The following is a 24225-nucleotide window of genomic DNA, read 5'->3' as shown; positions in this document are numbered from 1 at the left end:
AGGTTAGGGATCTGGCTGGAAAACACTGGAAGCTGAATCACACCCTGGGAGAACCACCGTATGGTAAGAATATCTGTAAGAAGGTGGATTCCAACCTAAGGGGTAGAAATGAGGAGTTGAGAACCCTGTTTCTTCATGGGGGTCCTGAGTGGAGTGGAAGAACCGAGTTCAGGACCCTCCAGGTCCTTGGACAATGAGAGAGAGCTGTGTGGTCCAGGTGACTGCTGGGAACCTTCCACATGGAACATTCCAGGAACATGAAAATGGACAAAGAGACCAATCCAAGGATTGCTCTAGAAATAATCAAGGTTTCTCCACCTGGTCCTTGGCAGCAAGGTGGCCATTCTTGGAAAAGGAGAAAGCCTGTCATGCTGCTGCTAGAGCACAGAGCTGAAGGAACCTAAAGAACAGAGTGGAGGGAGTTTCTGAGCCTTGCAGACCAGGGATCCGGGAGGCACTCACCTTTGAAGGGGGACTGGGCTCTAGTCACAAGGAAGAGCTTCTTGCTCTTGCTGTGCCGCTCCTGGCGGATGTGGTAGCCCAGTGTGTTGCAGCGACCCTTCTTGCAGCTCAGGCACAGGCCCTGGCTGAAGCTGTCCATGTCACTGCACTGGTAGGCCGTGCTCTGCATGTGGTCGTGCAGCAAGGAGTCGATGAAGAGGTGCACCGACCGCTCGTGGGCACACTTTATGGTCTGGGAGATGGCTGGAACCCAGAGCAAGAAGAACGTTGTTACCTCTGAACTCCAAGGGACCCCCAACTCAAAGAGACATCTTGTTTCTCAGCCCACAGAAGATTACTAGTAGCATCCTGCAGGGTAGGGGTAAGATTGCTGAGGTTGGCTCCCTGACATCAGCAGGAGGTAAGAACAGCCAAACACTAAAGAGAGTAGACCCCTCTCCGCCGGTTAGTATCAGGGAAAAATCCTCGGCACATAGTCAAGTGTTTTCATATGCACCCCACATCACTGGGAAAAGTCAGATTATTTAAGAAAGCAGAGTAGCTTAACTTATTTTAGAGATATTTCTCAAATGGTTAAAAATGCCCAGATGCAGGGTCCTGGAGTGGGTGAGCTGGCTCAGGTTGTGAGGACTGCCTCTCTCCCTCTCTCTCTTCCTTTTTAATTAGAACTTTATGGTTACACAGAGTAGTTGGGTTCATCCCGACAAACTCAAACATCATGGAAATCCATTTCAGTTCATGATCCCCCCTTTTCCCTCCCTGTCCCCTCCCCTCTCCTCTTCTCCTTCCTCTACTCTACTAGACTGCCTCTTCTTTTAATAAAGGCAGATCAGTGAGGCACTCCTGTGGCATGCTCATAACTGAGGCCCTTCCTATAATGGCTGCCTCATGTCCCAAAGTGGCCATTGCATCCCCTGGGTGTGTGTGAAGCCAGCAATGGGACTGGATTAAGATGTGCCATGGCAGGCCTGTAAATGTTGTTAAAGGGTCCATCTCAGCTACTTGGGAGGCTGAGGCAGAAGGATCATGAGTTTGAGCAACCACTTTAGTGAAACCCCATCTCAAAAAAAAAAAAAAAAAAAAAAAAAAAGGGAGGGGTCTGGGGGATGTAGTTCAATGATAAGGCACCTGCCTAACATGAATGAGGCCCTGGTTTTAACCCCAGCACTGGAAGAAGAAAACAAAACAAAACAAAACACAAAACAAAACAAAAAGACATGTCCCAGTCACCAATCACCAGGACTGAAGAGGTCTAACACTCCCAAAGCAAACTTACTAGTTTTATCTTCCATGAATTTTTTTGAACATGGAAACAATAATATTTATTCTCAATAAACCAACAACATCCCCTCATTAAAGCATCTATTGAGCATCTAACTTTAAGTTATAGAACTGTCTAGTGAACCTCTAGGATCATGGGCTGTATTGAGCCCAACAGGATTTATCTGCTTTATTGGGCTGTTAACTATCAGCTATAGGTTGGGAGGAGTCTATTAAAAATTAAGAGATTCTTTCATGAATTTTGATCTTAAAAAAAATAACTTTCCAAATCTTAACCTAACTTGTAGTGAATTATTCTTAAGGAATATTAGGAATCACCACAAGACATGTAAAATACCTAAAGGTCTACATATAAAGGTCACAGGTGACTTTGCCACAAGCCATGTTTCCAAGCATTTCAAGGCTAAATCAAAATTGTTCATCTCAGGTTTGGGTCACCAATGGAGGCATTTGTTGTGCATTTACCAGGAGGCAGGTCTGTGCTGCTGCCTTCCACTCACCCACTCCCTGCATCTTCCCAGCAGTATCTTGGGGCATCTGCTGTCAATGGGGATACTGAGCCTCAAAGACATTGACTGCTTGCTAAGGTGGTGCACACTTGTATTTCCAGCTTCTCTGGAGGCTGAGGCAGGAAGATTGCCAAGTTCCAGGCCAGCCTGAGCAACTTAGTGAGACCCTTTCTCAAAATAAAGTTTAAAGAACTGAGGAAGTAGCTCAGTGGTAGAGCACTTGCCTAGTATGTGCTAGGCCCTGAGTTCAATCCCCAGCACCAGAAGAGAGAAGAAAAAGACATTCAATAACTCATTGGAGCTCACCCAGCCAGGAGGTGGTGAGGGTGGGGAAGGCAATTGTTCTGTTATGCTCTGTTCAGGAGTGGCTGGGAGAACTGCCCTGGAATAGGAACACTTTCAAACACAGGGGTGGAGACAACTGAGTCCCCCTCCAAAGTCTGGCAAGCCGTGTATGTATACTTGATTATATCACTTTGAAGTTTAGCACAAAAGAGCAAATGGCAGTGATTGGTCAGAGATGTGTTTATGAGGCAAGCAGTTATTAAACCGTACCCTGTGGTCTGTGTTAAGCTTGGAAAAGGTGGCAACGTGCGAGGAGGGCTGGGCTGTCAGCAGGAACCACTGGTGACCGGAGGGGTGGGGACCAGGGGAGATGGAAGCAATGATAAGGGGAAGTTCCCAAAAAGCTCTCTGAAGCACAGGCGGGGCCGGAAGGCTGGGAGTTCAGCCAAGGACATGATGTGGAGTGTGAAGGTCATGCTGGTATGTGAGAGGCCAGGGTGGTGATGTAATCCTGACAGCGAGGCTCTCAGCTCAGTTTTAGATGACTGGGGTGGGTGAGAAGGTGGAGTGTGGGGGACTCCAGTTGGCTTGGAGCGAATTGGCATGTTTTAATCAGGATGTTTTATAGTAAGGAGAAATGCAGAATGCCTGTGGAAGGCGCGGTCACTGCTCACAGTTTTGTGCTCGGATCCTGTGCATGTTATCCATGTTAATGTTTGGGTTTGAGGACCTGAGACAGAAGTGGGATGACAACCCAGAAAAAGCCAGATAAATTCAGTTTTTGCACTGAGGTAAAGTTGGGTAACAGAACTGATTTGCAACTGGATTTCATACTGGAAGAATCTCAGCACTGTCTCTAGGATCTGCTGATCCAGCCTCCTGGAGGTGGGTGAAGAATTTATTCCTACTCTGTGTGACCAAGGATAAAGATGCCAAGACCTATTAAAACAGATCCTCATGTGGAAGCCTCAGAGTGAGGACACTTCCTGAGAAGAAAGAATATCCAGCAGCATCAGGACTCAACTTTCAGAAGGGCTAGTACCCCTGAAAAGGCTTTGCTTGGGCACACTGGGCAAGGGTGAGAAGTTGGGGTTCCTGATGGTGTCCCTCTGCTCATCCTCAGGGACCATCAGCCCTTACCCACTCCCCACAGTCCCTCTCTAGGATTGGACTTGGTGATCATAAACCCTGGGCCCCTACCCTTGCCAGACTCTGCCCAGAGTCCCACAGGGTTGGTAGACATCCCTGGGTTCCAGAGGCCCCTCGGGGGCATGGGAAGTGGACCAGTGCTCTCGGCTGCTTTCTCACCGTTTAAGCCATGCTGTGCAATGTGTTTGTAGAGTTCGAGGAAGTGGCAGCCGGGCTGGAAGGAGCCCCCGTTGGGGTAGAAGTCATAGTGCCCCACGGGCTGTTTGATACCCACGCTCAAGCCCATGTGCTCCTGGGTAAAGGTGTGAATGGCATCCACAAAATTGGCATCATCTGGAGAAAGACGGTCACTGGGGGAAGTTCCCTCAAACAAAGGGCCCGCAGCATCCAGCCCTAAGGGGAGAGCAAGGATAAGGTCAGGGGAAGAAATATACTTTTTATCTGTTTAATATTATTACACATTTATGAGCTAGCAGGAAGAAGAGAAACCCAGGGTATAATCTTTCTCCAGAAAATTTTACCATAACCTTTCTGCAGTAAAACCACAGTAATTCATGGTGCTGAAAATTAGACACAGCCTGGGCATTACCTGGTGGGGAAGAGGTTTGCGGAGACTATCCAATGGTAGAAAGAAGGTTATGAGAGAATGCTTGATTTATTTAAGCAAATCAATTTTAAGTACCTCTCAAGCTACTTTGAAGAGCATTTGTTTGCATTTAAAAAACCCCAAAACCTATGTGCTCATTATATATAGTTCGAACCTACCCATCAAAGAAAGAATTTATTTGCTGGATGTTGTCAATAATTTCCTAAACAAGCTGGCTTTTCTCCTACACTAATGTCATTTCATTGGAATGTCCAGAACAGCCTTAGGACATCACCGTTCCAGGGTGAAAATGTTCTGAGCCAATAGGCCTGCACAAAGCTCTGGTCCACAAGTGACAGATGTGTTTGCATGAGATGAGTGGCAGCTCCTGACTGGCTACTTGGGGAGTATTTATGCACACAAGGATTTTTCCATTTTTTTTTTCATCTGCTTTCTCTGGAGGACCCTTTGATGTCCCCCTTCCCCACCCTGGCTTCCATCCTTTAGTAGGGGGAAGGGATTGCCGGTGGGCTCTGAGTACCCCTGCTCTCCAGCATCACCCACAGTCTTGGTGTGATCCTATTCCTTTTTTTCTGCAGGCTGACTACAAGACAACAATAGTGCAGTGAGCGCTCCTGCTGCCTCTGGTCAGGCAGGCCTGGCTAATGATGCCTGTTGTGACCTCCAACACCAGCCAGAATGGAAAAGGCTGGGGGCTCAGGCCTGAGGCCATCTCGCTGAGTTCTAACTCAGCCTTCTGGTCCTGTTTCCACAGTCAGGGCCAGGGATTAAAGCAGTCCAGGCCTCCCACTACCAGAAAGATGGAGAAAAAGAGGAAAAGATGGAGGAGATGAGTTCTCATGATGACAGATATATTCAGTTTAAATGTCTGACATTATCTTATTCTTTTTCATGTTAAAATATGGTTTTATGAAGGAGTGGTAGTTGTAGAAAAGTAGTTGTTTTTAAAAACTATTGTTACTTGATAAAAGAAAGTCACCATAGTTCTGTTTTTCATCTTCAATGTACTTTGTTTTAGCCTGCTGGGTCTTGGTGACTGAGTAGGAGTTGGGTAGGTCAGATGGGCCTGATTGGATGAGTGGTGGGCACAGAGAATATGATATACAAAGTCCAGAGGCTTGAGAGGTCACCTGTGTTTGTAAAGAAAAATCCAGGGTCATGGAGGCCCAGAGCTCTAGAAAGGAGATGGCAGGAGGAGAAGTTGGAGAGCTCGGGGGACACTACACTGAGGGCCTGGCTCATGCCTCCTAGATTTCCTCTCTGTAGGTGTCAGTGATTTTGCTGTGGAGCAATCTGACCAAGTGTGTGTTTGTTTTGGAATCCAAGCAGTGCAGGTGGTAGGGTGAGGTTGATGTGAGGGATGCTTGGGAGGAAGGAAAGGTCTTCTTGTACACACGCAGCTCTTCCTGAGCACTAGGGCCATTTATGAGTGGGGTGCAGTTTGGGGTGAGATATTTGGTACAGATTCCCACCCTCAATTCAAATGGGATCCAGGGTCAGACACATGCATTTCACAAGTTTGGAGAGATGGAGGCACTAATTATAGCTGGTGTGTTGTAGCAAATTAAGGCTGTATTCATCACTTCCTAACTTGTCTGCATTGGACTTTTTAAACTATAGATTAAAAAATAAGCCTTTCTTGCTGTAAGCATGTACTGAAAGTCCCGTTTCTAGTGCTGTTTGGCACATTTAGAAGAGGCATTCATTCGAGGAAAGGCAATAGGAATAGAAGTCGTAATTTGCTCTGAATTTTCTCTCAGAACAGTGGCAATTCATGACAGCGGTCATGTCTGAGAGAGTGTTATGAGTCCTCCCGTGAACTGGAACCTGTCAGGGAAGAAGTCGGGTGTTTTAATGATGAGACTGTGGAGAAGCAGGGACGATGGCGAGTGAGCCATGAGGAAGGGTTACCTGTAATTCTCCCGATCTTGTGCTTCCCGCCGATGTAGCTGCCTGCAAATCCTGAGACATGAGCACCCAGGCTGTATCCAATTAGATGAACATTATTTCGAGAAAACTGAGCAGTTACCTGGAAGACAGCAGCAAGATGGTTGCAGGAGGAGAGGCACTGCCCACCCGAGTGGATCCACCTTTGTCTGGGCACCTCTCTTGTGCTTTGGGCCTGCTCACAAATGAGGAGGTGCAAACTGTTAACTGGTTTCTCACCTCAGAGCCTCTGTCCTCTAGTTGGCTGGCCCTCCATTCTAGTCAGGTGCCTGGGATTCTGCCTAGTGGCTGTTGCCTCCCACCTGCCTGTTTTCACCTGGCTATTAATGCCTTATGGAAACCATTACACTCATCTGGGTGGGGGCTGATGGTTTCCAGGGTGCATTTAAACCCCTTAACACGTCTAAAGTGCAAAAGGTATAGTAGGTGGGGTACAGGGAGATTAAAGTCTGCAAAATAGGGGATCAGGTTGAGCATTAGATAGAGGCTTGGGGTCTGGCTTCAGTCCTATGAGCTTAGGCCCTCTATCTGGGTTGCTGTTGGAGACGATTTTATTCTATGCACACTCAAGGGAAGAGTGAGGAGGGCAGGGGGTTGAGGCTTACCTCCAGCCACCGGAGGAAAGCTGCCACCTCCTGGCCCACGATGCGGGTGTTGCGCACGGCGATGGTATAGTGGCGATAGGCCAAGGTGATCCAGTCTGCCAGCCCCACATTTACCGGCTGGGCTGTCCGGGACTTGAGTGCAGCCACCATCTGCCAGACCCAGCTCTCCAGCATGCCGTCCACCTGAGAGTGGCCCACAGACTGTCAGCCTTGCCTGAGGGCTGAGGGAAGGCCGTGCTGATTCCACTTCCCCTCGTTTCCCCCTACCTTTTTCAATTCTTGTACAGTGCTGGATTCTTTTTTTTCCAAGAGAAAGGGCTAGACACAAGGTTTCTCAGCCTGGGTGCTAACAATATCAGGGGCCAGATCATTCTTGTTGTTGGGGACTATCCTGTACATTGGTCAGCAGCATCCCTAGCTTTACCCACTAAGATGCCAGCAGCATCTTCTACCCCAGGTTTTGAAAAACAAAAACATGTTCCGACTTTCGCACCTGAGAACCACTGTCATAAATTTCCCTTTCAGGCTTTCTGAGTCCTTATTGAAAAGTCTATATAAATCATATCTCCAAATCTGACCTGTCCCTTGAGGTCAGCTACAGGCCACCTCCTCCTGTAGGCTGCTCTACTGCACCTCTGAATCCCCAGTTGGCTCCACCCTGCTGGCTTTGGTGGGACTAGCAGGGGCTTGGAGAATTGTCCTGTATGTGCACCCTGATGGAGCACCATCTGCAGGGTGCTCTGAATGCAATCAGAGAGCAAAGCATTTGCATTGCGTCTTGAAGGATAAGGAGGAATTCAGTGGGAGGAAAGAGGTGTGATGGTGAGTGGTGAGTGCAGTAGCAGCCGGGGTGAGAGGCAGAAGAAATATCACAGAATCATGAAAGTGCAGGCAGTGTGGTATGTCGGAGGTGAAGCTGTGGCCTCACATGCCATTTGGGGGAGAAGATGCAGTTATTTGTTTATTCATTCATTTACATTTATACTGGAGATTGAACCCACAATGCTTTATCACTGAGATACATTCCCCAGTCCTTTTTATTTTGAGACAGGCCTTCTCTAACTTGCTTAAGGCTTCATTAAGTTGCTGAGGCTGACCTTGAACTTGTGATCCTCCCGCCTCAGCCTCCTCAGTCCCTGGAATTATGAGTGTGCCATGGCACCCAGCAAGATGCAGCCATTTAATAAATGTTTACCAAGTGCCTTCTGTGTGCATGTGGCATCCTGCTCCAAATCCAGGCTCTCCCACTTAACTGAGTAAGCTCAGGCAAGTTATTTAATATCCCTATGCTTCTGTTTTCTCATCTGGAACGTGGGGATAATAACGCCCTTCTTCCAGAATGGTTGGGAAGCACTTAGAACAGTGCCTGGAACATAGTACAGATTCATTAAATTGTTATTGTGGCAGAATTAATATCAGTAGCTATATTCCAGGTTGAATAGGATTTTGAGAATGAAGAACACATTTTGGTAAGAGGATCCTCTTATCTTCATGTTGCATTTGTAAACAAGACTCATTCATTTGGTCATTAATTCATATTAACAAATATTTTGGAGCCCTTTATATGTAATAGGCTCTATCCCACAGTGGTCAATTAGAAAAGAGTAGGACAGAATTGTTTCCAGAAAGAACATAGAAACACTGGCAGACAATGACAAAACTGAGCAGCAGGGCAGAGCTGGAAGGTGCCTAGGAGGGTGTGGGAACTCTGGGGACACCTAAGGTGCCCTGGGGAAGGGCTGGATGGAGGCAGTGCAGACCTGTAGGAAGACCTGTTTGCAACTGTGTCCTCAGGAAAAGCGGGAGTTGTTTAGGAGAAGAGAAGAAGAGAGGATGCTTTAGGCAGAGGGCACAGCCCAGCCAAGGCCAAGCAGAGAGCTACAATCAGTGAGTGTGGCTGGAACCTGCCATGGGAGGCAAGGAGGTGAGAGGGACAGGGAGAGGTGAGGGGGCGTCAGGGAGGCGATGGGCAGGCAGGGGCAAGGGTGGACTGGAGGTGAGAGGAAGGAGATAGATGAGTCTCCAAAATGGACTAGATGAGGGTTTTAAAAAAATTTTTTTTTGTAGTTGTAGCTGGACAGCATGCCTTCATTTAATTTTATTTTTATGCAGTGCTGAGGATTGAATCCTGTGCCCCACACATGCCATACAAGTGCTCCACCACTGAGCTACAGCCCCAGCCCTAGATGAGGGTTTTAAGGGCATTTTTTTTCAACAAAATGGCATAAAAAGTTTTCCAAATCATGAAAGAGATGCCAGAAGTTTTAGAAGCTTCAATGTGTGAGCTGAACTTCAAATCATTGGTGGATTGGAATCGGGGGGGCAGTTTCCTCTTGGAGACCAGACAGTCCTCACAGGATTTGACTTCACTCTGCCCACAATATCCTTTCTCTTCTTTATAGGAAAAGGATGTTTAGCACCACCAGAAAGCTATACTTTCTATTTTTTTTCTTTCTTTTTTGGTGCTGGGAATTGAACCCAAGGGTGCTTTACCCCTGATCTCGCTAAATTGCTTAGGGCTTCAATAAACTGCTGAGGCTGGCCTTGAACTTGCAATCCTCTTGCCTCAGTCTCCTGAGTTACTGGGATCACAGGCATGCATATTCATGCCCGGCAGGCTACACTTTCTCTAAGAGGCTGCACTTCTTAGTCACCTTTCCACCTAGGTGTGGCTGATGGATATAACTGGAAGCATTGCACAGGTGCTTCTGGGAGGTGAATTTAAAAAAATACTCCTTAATTGTTAGCTGCAAACAGATGATTTATATGCTATGTGAATTATATTTAAATACAGCTTTTTTTTTTTTTTAAACCTTGCTTCTGGAGCCCTGTATACCTCCTTTACTATATTGCTGCCTGCAATCAAGATGTGGTGGCTGGTGTTCCTGCTGACATCTGCTCATCTGTCAGCATTGGGGTCATCCACAGGCTGTTGAGAGCATATGCTGCTAGTTTGGACCATGAGTGCAAGGGCCACACTCTAAGGTGGCAGAGCAGTGGGCCTGAAGGAGTTGGAACCTTGAGGAGTTCATTGACCAGCGCTGTCTAGCCAGTTTTGAATGACATCTCTCTGGATCATTGTGTAAAATGGAATCAAACTCCTGTTTTATTTGAATCACTACTAATTTAGGTCTGTTATTTGCTGCTGGATTTAACCCTTACGGCACTAGATTTCATGAGGACCCCATGTCTTTTGCTTCCTGCCTCTCCTGGTGAAACATGGAGATTCAGGCAGGACCTTCCACCTGCGCGGGCTGCAGTCCCTTCAGGGCCTTAATGAGCTGCATGACTTCTTTGAGCCACATTTTATTTAAAACATGGAGCTAATTATATTTTCCTTGCCCTGTTCACTCATGGAATTGAAATAACCAATGAGATAATGTGTAGGGAAGCACTTTGGAAAACCAGCATGTTCTTTAGAAACACTACATTGTTATCATCAGAGCCCTATCTTTTTATTAAAAATCGAACATACCAGGAAGAAAAAAGCAAACGAGAAAGCAAAGAGAAAAAGGCACGTCCTTGTTTCCTACCGACCACCCGTGGATTATCACCACCAAAGGCAGCGAGGAGTTGAAGCCGCACTCCCGCAGAGTGTCTGGGTGATTGAGCTGGATCTGACAGCCCTTGTTGGTTTCATCTTTGAAGAGCAAGAATCTGGTCTCTGTCTCCTGCAAAGATTTTTTTGTTTCGACAGCTCGAGATCTTCTCCCAATCAGCTCTGGAATATAAAATTGCAGACCATGCTCAGCCTGGCTTCTGTTATTGTGAGGTGTCAGAGATCAGCATGAGTTGCAGCTTTGGGGAATCCAACAGAGCCTTTGTAGCTGAATAGCCAGGTGATGGAGGTTGATCTAGAAGGACCCAACATAGGGGCTGGAGGGGTGGGGATCCTTTAATCCTCCACCCTGTCATCCCAGTGACCAGTCAGTCAGGAGTAGAGGAATAGCTCTGGGGGATGGGGAGTGTAGGTGAGGCATGGGGACCCAGTCTTGGAGAAGGTGAACCCCTTATCTAGAATATCTCTGCCCAGAACTGGGTAGAGTCAGGATGGGAACCCAGGTCTGTCTTTCAGTGCTACAAAGAGAGTGGAGAGAGCATCTTAATTAGATAACACTGCAGCGTGTTCTCACTGCAGACACCCCATATCACGCAAGCCTGGCATAGAAGAGCCTGGCTGGGGTAGGGGTGGGGAGGATCACCAAGGATGTAACATATTGGTAAAGGAGAGGGCATTCAGGTACAGCTTTTCAGGGAGTGGGGAGCTGATCCTGGCCTTGAAGGGTGATAGAGGCATGTGTTTGGGGAGGGCAGTGGGCTTTCTGAGCAGAGGGAACAGCAAGAGGAAAGGCTCAGAGGTGTGAAAATCCGTGGCCATAACAAGGCAGGAGGTCAGTGGGCAGGCGGAGCATGCAGGGCCAGAATGCTGGGGAGCCTGGGCTCTCTGGTCTAAATGACAAGGAAGGTGCCATGTTTCCGTGGAGTGGCACATAAAGATGGGTGACATCTTCCTGCCAAGCATAGGGATCAGGCCCAGAGCTACAGGAGGAAGCTCTTGCCCTCCCTCTTGGTAGAGGGTGGACTCCCCTGTGGCTGAGAGGCAGACACATAGCCACGCTGACATTTTTAGTCAGTGACTTAATTCAGTCCAATTACTAAGGACCCTGATCATTCTTTCTGAGCATAAAATCATGCAGGCTACTCAAATAATAAGTCTTGGGCTTTTGGTTTCAGGGGACAGCAGGGCCAAGAGATGATGAACCTACCAAGTGCAAGGGGAGGTATTAATGAAACCAATTTTCCTACCCAAAGGTTATTAATTCCAAAGGTTATTAATTTCCAGCAAAGGGCAATGATTTTTCACTATGATGACAGAATGAAATGCATCATATTTTATTTAAAGAGATGTGAGCGAGAATCTGAATTAACCATTCTGAGAGAATGAAAGAAAATGTCTGTGGCCCAGCTTATTCACTTCCTGGCTTGTCTTCAACCTCTGAAAGCCAGCTCTCAGCCCTGCTCCCCCTTCCCTTTGGACCTCTGAGACAAAAGCACAAGTGTCATCTTGCACTTCTCTGTCAGCTTCCCCATCACTCCAAAGTCTAGTGTCCCTAAATATCCCTAGAATCTAGTGCCTTCATTTCCACACACAGTCTTTTTGCTTGGGCTATTGAAACAGCCTCCTCACTGATCTCTCTCTGTTTGGTCCTCTCCCTCTTCCCTCCTGCAGCTGCTTCAAGGATCTTTCTAGAACAGAAATGACTACATCTTTCAGTGACCTTAAGTTTCTTGGCAGGCGGCCATGGCCACCACCTGAATGACTGTCCCTCACTCCCAATTCTTCCCCTCCCTTCACTGTGCCTCCAGCAGCTGCCCCGGTGCTGTTTCACACCCTGCTGCCTTGGCAGTCTCACTTCCCCCACCTTTGTTTCTCCACCTGAAACTCCGGTCCATACACTAAAACAGCTGAAGCATCATACTCTCCAAGAACACAGAGATAATTACTCCCCTTACTGGAAAACTGGAGCAGTTCCAGGATCCCTGATGTCCAGGGCCTCACACTTTCCTGGTCCTGAAACTTGGGACAGTTTCCCTAGGCATTGTTGTACAAAGAGGTCCTTGGATGAGGCAGGGGCTGTTGTTTTGACATCAAAACAGCCCTGTTACTGTGCCCTTGGTCCTAATGCACTTGCCCTGTAGGCTGCTTATTTCTTTGTTTATTTACAAACAGAGTCTTACCAAGTTGCTGAGGTTGGCCTTGAACTTGTGATCCTCCTGCCTCAGCTTCTGGAGTTGCTAGGATTACAGGTGTGCACACTGTTGCACCTAGCTCCAGGCTGGTTTGCTTAGGTTTGAGTTTCCTCCACCAGGGTAGGAACTCACGGGAAGTAGCCCTGAACACAAGGTAGGTGCTAACACTCAGTGGGTGAGGGATGTGATGTTCTGTGGGATCTAGGTCTCAGATCAAAGGCTCACATTTAGCCTGCCCGTTATTGGTACATTGGATCTACTATAAGTTTCTTTTATCAGTGATGGAGAAGTGACTCCTTCATTTCAAGATAGGTTTTTTAATGCTAAGAGGACCCTATGAAAATAAATTGGGGATAAAAATAGTACCTATCTCATGGGGTTGTTATGAGGATTAAATAAGATATTTGTAAGGAGCTCAGAACAATGCCTGGCACCTAATTAGCACCTATGAAAGGTGTGTTCGGAAAACACATGCTGATTGGAACCCCAGCCTCTTGCATTTTTGATCTGCGAAATCCTTCCTATCTGTGAATATTTATCTTGGGGACCTCACAGGACAAATTCTGTCTTATGTGTATTTACTCTGGATTTAGCTGTGAGAACAAGCTCTGAAGGGCCTCAAGACTTTTCGGGAGACACAATGAAAGAGTTGTCAATTGGAAAGGCCACAAACAATGCAGCAGAGCAGGGCCCTTCCTGGGGCCTTTGGCTTTCTTGAAGGTGTGTGAGGAGGCTGCACATACAGTACTGTTTAGGTGTGTGCTCATCTGTTCATTCACTTCTTCAATAAACCCTGATTAGGCATCCATTAGGCCCAGGCCCTGGCCTTGTACTAGCTGGAGGCCAAGGGGCGTGGCCTTTGCCTTTCAGGGGTCCCCAGCCGCGTGCGTGAGGCAGGCATGAAACTCAGCCATTGACCGCTGCTGCTGTGGTGGGGCACTGCCCTGAGCAGGGGCTTCAGGGAGACACCTGGAGACCAGGAGGCACCTGTCAAGTATAGAAGGATGAATGATTCTTTAGGAGCTCATATCCATAAGAAATTATTGAAGACACTGGGGATCTGGGGCCCAAAAAATGAAGATTTAGTGGATATCAGAGTTGGAGGGCTGTTGTGGAGAAGAGGAGTAGAAGTTCCAGCAACTCCAGGAGTGAGAAGGAAGATGGATGGGTGGGAATGATATGGAAGAAAAAGAAAACTGACTTTAAGTAGTTCACAAACATTTATAGTTGAAGAAACTGGGGCAAAGAGAAAATAAGGGCAGTAAAACAACAAAGACAGAAATGTTATTAACACCCTGAATGAACACCACGTGATCCTATAAGGCTGCTGAAGATGGGCCACAGATATTGTTCTGGGCTTCTTATTGGCCAGAGATGCCCACATACCCACACTGGTTTCCAGTGCGTTTTGAGCTAGTGTACATCAAGTGCTTTCTCTGTGCCAGGCTCTTTTCTACTGCAGAGGAAAACTGGAGCAGTTCCAGAATCCCTGATGTCCAAGGCCTCACACTTTCCTGGTCCTGAAACTTGGGACAGTTTCCCTAGGCGTTGTTGTACAAAGAGGTCCTTGGATGAGGCAGGGGCTATTGTTTGAGCACCATTTCTACAAAATATACAGCAGTGAGTTTGATGTGGTTGACTCAGGGAGCCTAGCAAGCCTCAGAGGGAGCAGTGCAAATGCATTTCAGTCACTGCAAGTCTCTGAGGGACTCTTTGCTACCTCTGAGGAGGCAGCCACATTCTGGGAAGAAGGGGTGGTGATCGGAAACCCAAGTGTCTCACCTTCCACAGGAGCAGAGTCTGAGCATCCCTTTCTTGGGACACACAGAGCACTTGTGCATCCTCAGGTAAGGACTCACTGTGGGGTCCCACACCCAGGTGTTACTGAGGTCTCTTCCCCCAGCCTTTATACAGCCAGCTCCCGACTGGGCTTCTCCACCTGGGGATCCTTAGTGTGCTGCAAACTCAGCAAGCCAAACAATGTATTCTCCTCCTTCCCAACCCATTCTTCCTGGCTTTCCTATTGTGGTTCATAAAATCATCATCCATCCATGCTGTTGATCAAGCTAGGAAGCAAAGAGGAACTTAATGTCCTCTCTCCCCTGTCCAGGGGGTCACCAACTACAGAGGACTGTGCCTCAGAATGATCTTTTCTACCCCTTACCCTGGCTTGGTCTAAAACTTTATCCTTTAAAAAAAAATTGTGGTGTTACAATAGATTCTCAACTGTTCTATTATTTTTCTCTTTGTATAATTAAAAGATGCTTGTTGTATACTACAAATATACAATAAGTGCTGAAATGAATAATTTTATTTATTAGACAAAACACAAGTAACATTTGGGGTTTTTCGCTCTGATATTTTTTAATGGAGGTATTGTTCCATAGATATTTATTTGGAGAGTCCAAAGCTGAGATCATAGTATATAAATGCTTTTAATCCCTCTTTACCTATCATTATAGTTTTCTTACAGTACCAAAAATTATTCAAAAACATGCTTTTGAAAAGCAGCATAATGAATTCACCTGTTCCATTATTGCTGGAAATTTTGGTTGTTTCTAGTTTTTTTCCTCTATTACAATGCTCCGATGCACTGATCACCATCTTTATAAATAAATCTTTGTCTATATCTATGAGCATTTTCTTGGTATATATTCATAAAATAGACTCGTTAGTTCATTAGGTCTGATCCAATTTATATCTCTTTATAGGCACACACATATCCACATTTCAGCGTTTTTAAGGCTCATGTATGCCAAGTGCTCTTCCTGTGCCAGGCACTTTTCTAACAATCTTATTTGTATTGACTCATTTAAACCTCACAACAACATTATGGTAAACTGAAAGGAAAACAAAGGATTCGGTTAGGAGTAAAGAAATTGTTTCCATATTGGAGGAGATAGGAGATGCACCGTCTGCAGACATATCTTCCAAAATTGTCATTTTTTCGTCTCTTCAGGAGAGATAAAGGCACACCAGCGGGAAGAATTTGGGGATGATGCTGTGATTTTTTAAAAACATATTTTTATTTGTAGATGGACACAATATTTTAATTTACTTATTTATTTTTATGTGGTGCTGAGGATCGAACCTAGTGCCTCATGTGTGCAAGGCAAGTGCTCTACCACTGAGCCACAACCCCAGTCCCTGATGCTGTGATGTTGAGAGGGGGAATATTAACAAGGTAAGAAGTCAAATCTTTCAAGGGAATCAGTCTCTGTATCCAGGAAAAGGAACTGACAGGCCAGGCAGCTTGGATCGTCCTCTGTAGGACAGCAAGTTCCTGGGGCAGAAAAATTATCCTCAAAATTAGTCCAAAGGAGAAGCTGGGCCCAGCCATTACATTTCTAATATAAAATTCCTTGCAGCAAGTGATTTCTCTATTCCTAAGTCAGCTCTCAGGTTTGAGGGCTTGTATATTTCGTACAAGAACAAATTATTTCATTTTCTTTTGGGTAAGGACATCATCAGGTGAGTGACTGCAGGCAAATGAGCTGGGCCACCTGGTGTTAGAGACCCTGATTGGAGTCAGGCTCTGCCTTGTGCTGGCGATGCCTGTGCTGGATGCTTCTGCTCAGTTGACTGCTGTCAGAGCTTGCCATGTATTGACTGATGCTAAGGACACAAGTGCCTGAGACAGGAGCCCCAGGTGTTAATATGCCTCTCACAGAGTTGTTTGTACATCTTTACATTCATTATTTAATTTGCTAATGTGTGTGTGTGTGTGTGTGTGTGTGTGTGTGTGTGTGTGAGATTTTGCTTTGTAAACATGCACTGCTGAAAATATTCCCAGACCTGGCAGGGGGCCTCTGGAAGACCATAATTTCACAATTTCCCTGAACACTCTCCAAGTCATGTTCTCTGCTTGTGATGGAACAATCCTATGAGATTAATGTAGCTGCAGCTCTGACCCTGGCTGCTGTGGTGAGACCAATGATATGTAGGTGGGCAATGGTGACTTCAGAATTTCTTGAGTGTTGGCAGAAGGAAAAAAGCTCATGTGAGAATTTAGTCTCTGCTGGACCTTCATGAATTTAGCTTCAAGCTGCTGCTGAACTGTGCTTGGTGATAAGTACATTCTGCTTAAGAATATATATGGTAAGGGATGTTTCTCCCACTCCCGCCATCTTGAATTTTGGCCTGACCTGAGGTCCCAGCCTCCCACTTATGATCTTGAAAACATTCCTCCGCCTCGATTTCTCAATTTGGACAATGTAGTTACTAATTTTTCTAATGTCTCCTGCCCACCCACCCCCATGCATCGAATTAATGGCAGAATTAAAAGAACTCACCTTTCCTGTCATTTGGGTTAACATATTTCTTCTGTGATGGAGGGCAAAAGCCTCAACCCACACCCCTTCCATGTTTTGGGACTCTTAACATCCCTGTGTAAAGCTCAGAGGGCTGATGTTCCATGTCCCATAAAGACTGATGTTGCCAACTCAGCTCCATAGTTGCTGAAGGGAAATATGTCCTGCATCACAGAGGACAGCTGTCTATGGGAAATATCCCTAAACTAATGAGGGGACCAGTAGAACAACAACTAAAACGTCTCACTCCTGAAACACCTGGCAGAACTGTTTTAGGCCAGCTTCATCCTCAGATGAGACTTCCCCCTTCCTTCCCAGAGGTTACTCTAAGAGGGTTCCTGCCCAGCTGAGGGGGTTGTGTGCTGGCATCTGATCACAGTCAATCAGGGGAAGTTCCACGGGAGCTGGATCATCTCAGGTCTTAGACCTGCTCTTGGAGTAGAGGACCTTGGTTTAAAATTCATTTGCCAAGTGCTGTTTGGATTAGCAAATTAATTTAATTGAGTTCTGGTTTCAGATTTTTGTTTGGATGTTTAATGACTGTCCAGACCCTGGCTTTGAGTTTCATGTGACCTTTCTCTCCTCCTCATCTCAGGTATGACCTACACAATGACCAGGTGAGGCTTCCAAGGAGCAGAGGAGGGCTGAGGCAGAGGACCTAATTATGCAGTTTAAGGCATTGTCAGATGGTCTAGCAGTCAAGGACCTAGGAGCACGGAGTCCTACCTCAGCCCAGCACCACCCTCCTCGTGGAGTTCCTGCTGCAGACAAGTGCACTGGGGTGCTGGCAGGTAGGGTAAGTACTGCTTTAGTATCAGCAGTGCTTGTGCCTATAAAAGGAGAATGAGAGCCACTTCCCTCTCCATGGTCAGCTGTCAGAAGATGAACTGGGTACCTTACACCCAAACGAGGAAAGAAGAGAAGATTGCTGTCTTCTTTTCAATCTGGCCCCATGGATGAAGAGACCCAAATGGGCCCACACCTTGTGTGTGACTTGTTACTGCACAGTGAGACACACCGCTCTGGGGAGGTTAGGAGCCAAGGCTCTGGAGTCAGCATGTTTGATCACCATTCTGTTTCTTAGACTGTGTGCCATTAGCTACTTAACTTCTCTGTGTCTCACTTATGAGACTAACATTAATGCCTACCTTATAGGAATATTATGAGTTATAGACTAAAATATATTGTCTAAAAACAACTTGATAGAAAAATTTATAGATTTTTCTTGGAAATCCTTAGGGACAATGCATGGTTTGTCTTTGGTCATGAGACCATTTAATGAAAGGAGGGAGTGGATTAAACCCAGAATATGTCTATTTACTTATTGACAAAGAAGCTGGCTTCTTTTTGAGGAGGGGTGTTCTTAGGAGGGCCCGACAGATCCACTTGTCAAGCAGACCACACTGGATAAAGTGAATGGCTTTTACTATTACTAATTAGCCACAATCTACATCCCAGAATTATACTATTGGAAAAGATCTTTGAGAGCTTTCTAGACAGAGTTCTGATCTATGAGTCTCAGTGGTGAGCAGGAGCTGGCTCTCACCGGCTCAGAGGAGCCAATTGTGTGCATCTCTTCCCAATTCTCCATGTTCTGTAACTTAATATTGGGAGTTTGAAATTGGCAAGTGCTAGTATTTACACCATAGAAATTGGCATAAGCTAAAAAAAATCCAGTTTTCAATTTAATTTGATTACTTATTTTAATTTGATTTTTTTTTTTTTTTTTTTTGGAGAGAAAGCACCTGTTAGAAATTTAAACCCACCACTGTGTGAGATGTTAGCTCACAAAACTTTTGGCGAATGACAGGTAACACATTTCTTTAACTTTTTTGTATAGCAACTTGCAGGGGACTACGTTCCTACCAGTTTCTTCACCCTTGTTTTGCGCAAAGGTCATTCTGTGTTGGTCATTGTTTCCATCAGGCTTGACTCTGAGATAAACCTGCTGCATGCTTGCTTCAGAAATCCCGTTCTTTGGGCTTGTGCTTGAGGTGTGAGAAGTGCAGGGTGACGGCTGAAGCCATGCCCTCCTCCCACAGGAGCAATTTAGAAGCCTGGTTGGTTCTTGCTCCTCTGGGTAGCACCAGCCCTTGTCCCTTCCCCAGCGGGGAGTTAAGCACCCACTCTTTCTCATCCCTGCCTCCTACCCTGCCCAGATTGTCTTAGGATAATTGTTTTGGCAAGTTTATTCTTTCACAAAAGATGGGAAAGTAGGTTGGATTCAAATGGCTTCTGCTTTCAGTCCTAGAAATATCTCCAAGCTAAGAAATGGTGGGGATGGGGAAGTAAACTCCAAGTAACACCTTGATGAATGACCTTCCTTGGAAAAGATGAGGACACCGAGGCCCAAGAGGCACACACGCCCACCCACGCTCATGCAGCTCCTTAGGGACAGAAGAGGAAATTAGAGCACTCAAGGCCAGCACCTGTCTATGACACTGTATCTTTTTAGCAGAGACCCTGGTGGCTTTTCCTAGGCTGGCTCTACTTCAGTCCGTGCCTGGTGATCACCCGAGTGGTTGACATATGTCAACTGTTCACCCCATGCTACACACTCTACTAAACCCCTGAACATACTTTATCTTAGGTCTGAGGTCTGCAGTGCCCTGCTGGGGTAGGTGTGTTCTCTTCACTTGTCTATTCTCTTATTTATTCATTCATTCTTTTTTTAGAGAGAGAGAGAGAGAGAGAGAGAGAGAAAGAGAATTTTGTAATATTTATTTTTCAGTTTTCGGTGGACACATCTTTATTTTATTTTTATGTGGTGCTGAGGATCAAACCCAGCGCCCCACGCATGCCAGGCGAGCACATTACCGCTTGAGCCACATCCCCAGGCCATCATTCATTCTTCTCTCCATCAATATACTTCCTGAATACTTACTCTGTACTGGACTCTTTTCTACACATGAAACTTGCCTTCAGCTAAATCATTTCTGGAGCGAGCATCAGGATTTTTCCCTATTCTTCAAAAAAATGTGTGTGTTGCACAAATGCAGAGAAACAGTTTAAAAAACACACTCACAAGTTCATCATTCCAATGGGCTGACTCTTAATTTTCTCTTCCTATTCTGTGTCTAGAAGCAAATGTACTTTCACACAACTGTGCAGACGTAATGATTTTTGCTTTTTTCACTTCACATGACATAATGAACATCTCTCCATGTTGCTAAGGTGTTCGGGCTCATCATTTGTAAAGGCTGAGTAATATTCCACAGAAGGAATGTGTGATAATTTATGCGTCCACTTCTCTATCACAGCACAGGCAGTGTTTCTAATCTTTCACATTTATAAGCTGCATTGAACTTCACAAAGAGATCTTTTCCTTATAGGGAATGACTAGGATGTTCACTGGGATGAATGACAGGCGGGTGGTTTCTTGGTTACATAGTGATCACTTTTGCCTGTAAGAGTTAAAGATGTCTTACAGGCAAGTCCTTGAGAGGGTGTCAGCCACACATACCACCAACCCAGGAAACCCATGCACACCATACAAGGTCCCCTTAAAGGTGATATGGAGATGGGTGGACCTGGGGAGGCCAAGCTCAATTCAAAGTAAAAAGCTGTTTGTGGAGTTCTCACTTACTCCGTCTAGTCCCTGGACTTGTCTTCTTCCCATCCTTATAATACCCCTTTAAGGTATGTCTTATCCCCAAAGAAACTTGGGTCTCAGAGAGGCTAAGTGTTTTTCCCAGGACACAGGATGCCAGTGAGCTGGACCTCCAGCTCAACCCAGTCTGACTAAGATCTGCTCCCAACCTCCCTTTCCGCTAAACAACCTGCACAAACAGCCCGTTTCATGCTCGATGCTGGGAGTCAGTGCTATTCTCATCTCTCATCTTCTTACAAGGAAGACACTAATGCTCGGGGAGGTTAGACGGCCTATGGGGCAGAGGCATAGGTGGAATTTGAACCCAAGTACCACTCTGTAGCACAACCCAAGCCACTGAGAGCTGAAGGCTGCTCCTTTGCAGTCAGGACGTTAAGTCTCCTGTTGGGACAGACACATAAACCTCCTTTGCCAGGACTTCAGCCCCTGCAGGAAGTAGACTGACCATGGAGTTGCTGAGATGAGTCTTTTGACTTTGGTGCTACTTGGTATAATGTGGCTGTGTTGCATGGCAGGTGTGGTGACTTAGTAGGAGAACCAAGAGCCTGACCTGAAGGCATTTCACATGAGACAAGCACTGAATAAGTTCTTTTGGGGGGGCTGCTGCCTTGGCCCTCATGGGCAATATGGCTTACACACCCCAAATGATTCCACTCCTCTGTAGCTACCTGAGGACTGTGTGACTTGGTTCTGGTTGGCCTTGAGCCAGCCATTTCATTTCCTAGGTCTGTTTCCTCACTGGGACCCTGTGGGGCTGGGTGGAGCACTCTGAGGTCTTCACAGTGGGGTGGCGAGACAGCCTCAGCTCTTGAGGCAGCTGGGAGCAGGACTCTTGCCACAGCTTTCTCCAAACCAGCTGGGTCTCAGTTTTCACCTCTGGAAAACCAAGAAGTTTGGCAAAACTCCCAGAGTCCCTTTGGTTCAGAGATATCTAAGTCTTAGCACTACCTCAGTACTGACCTTTAGTAAGTTAAAGATGCTATGGATAAGTATTTTTTTTTTTGAGGCCAGAGTTAATTAGGCCACAAGAAAAGTGAGAGTCAGAACAGGGGTGACCTGGGAACACCTGGCTCTGTTCCTCAGGAATGTCCCCTCCCCTGAGCTGGAAGCAGGTTCTCTGCTTTGCAAAGGTAAATACCTGCAATGCAAGGAAAGTTTGGGGCTTTAACTTGGACAAATAGCCCCAAGGTGAGTCTTTAAGGCAGAAGTAATCCATGGGACATATGAGCTGAAGCATATGGCATGTGCTCTTGGGAGATCATCTGGGGCTGCCTGATGAGGAAATGGGCCTGATCCATTCCGTGAACCACCCTAGGGCTTCCCTGCGAGGGACCTGGTAGTTGGGTATGCTCTCAGGTACTGGAGCCCCACTATGATTCCATTAGTTCTTTTTTTTTTTTTAAGAGAGAGAGAGAGAGAGAGAGAATTTTAATATTTATTTTTTAGTTTTCGGCGGACACAACATCTTTGTTGGTATGTGGTGCTGAGGATGGAACCCGGGCCGCACGCATGCCAGGCAAGCGCTCTACCGCCTGAGCCACATCCCCAGCCCTCCATTAGTTCTTTCATTCATCAAACTTTCATGAGCACCTGCCTGTGGTTGGGGCTGTGCTTAACATTGTAATATAACAGTGAGTGGGACAGACCATGCTTTCAAGATCATGGTCTTATTTTGGAGACAAGTAAATAAACAACTGTTCCACAGTTTGGTAACTGTTACCATGGCTGAGGAATAAGAGCACATCTGCCCAGCCATAGGGAATCTAACAAAAAGGCATCCAGAGGGACCCTGTTGGTAGGCGGTGTACAAGGTCCCCAGATGATCTTAAGAGTTCCAATCAAAGACTGTTCCTGATGGGAGTAAGGACTATGAAATGTGGGGGGAGCAGAATCCTGTGTGTGGCCAGTGTGGTCACCTCTAGACCCACAGAGCTTGAGTCACGGTCACAGCCTGCACCCTGGCTTTCCTGAGGCTCTTGGAACCTCTCCTCTCTCTGGAGACTTGCTAGGCCCTGGGGTCTGGAGCCCAGCTGTTCCCAGCCTACACAAGTTCCTGATGAAGAAAGAAGATGTCAGTGAATGACCCAAGGCCCACAGCTCACTAAAACATCAAACCAAGAGCCTGAGCCAGTTTTCTACCTCTTCCTCCATCTGTCCAAGTTCTGAGATGACACATTTCCTGGACACTTGTTCCACTTATATTGAAGATACTCTTTTGGACCTATGTCTTCCCCTCATTGCCTATGTCTGGAGGCCCAGCTGACTGCTGCCTGACCCGTTCAGACCACAGACATGTACCCCAACTATTTCCAGGCCACACTGGGAGCCACTGCAGAGGCAGGGTGGTGTAGTAGAAAGGACACTGGCTTTGGAACTAGTCAGCTCTGTGATTCTTCAGCCCTAATAGCTGTGTGACCTTGGGAAGCTTGTTTGAGACCTGTGAAAACCTGTTTCCTTCTCCTAACTGGAAATGTGAAGACCTATCTCATAAGGTAGCTATGAAAACTGGATGGAATTTGGTGAAATATTCAATCCAGGGTGTGGCATTCAATGCATTATTTCCCTTTCCTTTAAAAACTTATCCAAGGTCTCTTTCCTTGTGGAACCCATAGTTCCTTTCAGATACTCACAGGTAATTATCCATCAAGGTCTTTGCTGGCCTATTTAGTCCCTTTCTGTGAATTATGTGCACCCCTTTTAGGTAGTTCCTTGCTTTAGATTCATGGTGTGTCACTGGGAAAAAGAGGCGCCTCTTTGGGGTGAGAATTTCAGCCATACATCCCCTATCAGGCCTGGTTCTTTTGGGCAATAGTAGTCTATTAACCTTTTGTGGCAGATCAGAGGCTTACTCTGCTGAGTCCCTGCCTCGACCATCTAGGGTGCTGTAGTCATGGTGCTCTGCCCAAATGAGGAACTTCCAGGAGCCAAACCAGGTTATGGGTCAATGCTCTCTGCTAAGGGAAAATAAAAACAGATCTGATTGCAAAACTCACTCAGCCAACTTTCTGCCCTTACACCACTTGCTAAGTGAATACATTTCCTCTCAGTCTCCCTTATACTTTGCCTAATCTTCTGCATTTGAGAGCAGAGGTTCTCATGTATTCATGTGCTTAACGTGCAGACTCTTGGGCGTCATGCCCAGGGCAACTGATTCAGTAGGTTTTGGAATCTGCATTAACTCAGAGTGGCAGATCATTTGGAGAATCACTTATCCAGTGGTTATGAATATGAGCTTTGGATCTGGGCTAGGATCCAAAGCTTGGCTTTGCCACTAATGAGGTATAATTTTGGGCAAGTTTACAGAAGCTTTCTCAGAGGGTGATAAGTAAATGAGAAAAAGGTGCAAAGTACCTTTCACAATGCCTGGCATATAGCAGGTGCTCAATGAGCATAGGTGGCAGTGTGGTACGGGTGGTTCTGGAAGTGGTGATTGATATTGCTATTACAACATCTTTCTTCTTGAAGAGTCCTTCCCACACCATCAGTCACAGGTGATGAGGAGATAGAACATCAGACAGGATAACTCTATCAAGATAATATGGGATCACTTTCATTTCAGCAGATTGGATGGGCCAGAAGATCGTGCTGAGCATCTTCAGAGCAAAGCGGAAGCTTCTAGAAGACATAGATCTCCCACTTGGACTTTCTCCAACGCACCAGTCTCCAGTGGGTGCATGAATAAGCCCAACTGAGACTCTCTCTGAGGATT

At 46.2% G+C, this 24225-nt stretch overlaps 1 protein-coding gene across 1 annotated transcript in view; it reads right to left on the bottom strand.

Annotated features, from left to right (window-relative positions):
- Positions 1-24225, bottom strand: part of Lipc (lipase C, hepatic type) — a 130527-nt gene that overhangs the window by 16506 nt on the left and 89796 nt on the right. Inside the window, exons 2-6 of the mRNA XM_026384860.2 lie at positions 10379-10566; positions 6846-7028; positions 6205-6322; positions 3846-4079; positions 463-705 (exon numbers count right to left, since the gene is read on the bottom strand). Of these exons, the coding sequence (XP_026240645.2) occupies positions 463-705; positions 3846-4079; positions 6205-6322; positions 6846-7028; positions 10379-10566 (966 nt within the window). The remainder of the gene's footprint in view (positions 1-462; positions 706-3845; positions 4080-6204; positions 6323-6845; positions 7029-10378; positions 10567-24225) is intronic.

The sequence above is a fragment of the Urocitellus parryii genome, chromosome 6 (genome assembly GCF_045843805.1).
Source record: "Urocitellus parryii isolate mUroPar1 chromosome 6, mUroPar1.hap1, whole genome shotgun sequence".
In the NCBI taxonomy this organism is placed as follows: Eukaryota; Metazoa; Chordata; class Mammalia; order Rodentia; family Sciuridae; genus Urocitellus; species Urocitellus parryii.
Note: the sequence above shows the minus strand (reverse complement) of the source record. Positions and strands in the feature narration are given on the sequence as shown.